Source organism: Pygoscelis adeliae, unplaced genomic scaffold (assembly GCF_000699105.1).
Source record: "Pygoscelis adeliae isolate BGI_AS28 unplaced genomic scaffold, ASM69910v1 Scaffold294, whole genome shotgun sequence".
In the NCBI taxonomy this organism is placed as follows: Eukaryota; Metazoa; Chordata; class Aves; order Sphenisciformes; family Spheniscidae; genus Pygoscelis; species Pygoscelis adeliae.
Genome location: NW_008824722.1, coordinates 1,527,484 through 1,528,335, shown reverse-complemented (window position 1 = coordinate 1,528,335; position 852 = coordinate 1,527,484). Strand labels below are relative to the sequence as shown.

General features: G+C 63.1%; 2 protein-coding genes across 2 annotated transcripts in view; one reads left to right on the top strand and one right to left on the bottom strand.

The window, feature by feature from the left end:
• MMS19 (MMS19 nucleotide excision repair homolog (S. cerevisiae)) overlaps positions 1-607 on the top strand; it is an 11,957-nt gene extending 11,350 nt beyond the window's left edge. The window contains exons 26-27 of the mRNA XM_009323271.1: positions 59-159; positions 237-607. Coding sequence (XP_009321546.1) covers positions 59-159; positions 237-264 — 129 coding nt within the window. The 3' untranslated portion in view covers positions 265-607. The remainder of the gene's footprint in view (positions 1-58; positions 160-236) is intronic.
• The window catches only part of ZDHHC16 (zinc finger, DHHC-type containing 16), a 16,309-nt gene that overhangs the window by 11,516 nt on the left and 3,941 nt on the right, over positions 1-852 (bottom strand). The gene's annotated exons all lie outside the window — the stretch shown is intronic.

Here is an 852-nt window from a genome sequence, read left to right as displayed (position 1 = left end):
CCTCCTGGGGGGCAGCCAGCACCCACCTCTCCCACTAAGAGCCCTTTCTGTCCTACAGCTGCTCCCATACAAGGCCCGAGTTATCCGGGCGCTGGCCAAGCCTTTGGATGACAAGAAGAGGCTGGTGCGGAAGGAGGCGGTGGCAGCACGGGGGGAATGGTGAGTGTGTGGGCTGGAGCTGCCGGGGCGCTGGCATATTGGGGACACGGCTGATGGCACCATCTCTGCCCCCACAGGTTCCTGCTGGGGAGCCCGGGCAGGTGAGCGCCCTGCATCCCCTCCCTGTGCTGACCGACAATCCGACCGGGCCCCCGCTAACCCATCCAACCGATGCCACGGACCCTTGGAGCCCAGTACTGCCCCGAGTGCCGGGGCTGGAGCACGGGGGCCGGCAGACAGCACCCCTCACTGCAGCACCTTCCCGGCACCTGCAGGAGGGAAGGAGCTGTGCCGCTCGTGGCTTGCCCAGCCTCTGCTGCAGCCAGGGACACTGACGGACGGACTCGCCACGTATGAGTGGAGAGGGCAGGCCTGTGCACACGCATTCAGTGTGTGGCAACCCACGCCCCAGAGGAATAAATATATCTGTTTTGGTAACGCTGCACGGAGCCTCTGTGCAGCCCAGGCTGGGACTCCATTGCCCTTCCCTATGTTGAGTAGCTAAAGGTGCTGCTGGTTGCAGGCCCTTACTCCCTTCCACGTTGGGGAATCATGGGTGTCCCTCTCTTCCCCTGCCCCCAGAAGTCTGTGCCCCCCCACCAGGGAAATGAGCCTGGCTCCCCTAAAAAAAAAAAATTTATTTGGATGGGCTTTAAAAAGCCCCCCAAGGGGGGGCTTGGGGGGGAGGGGGCC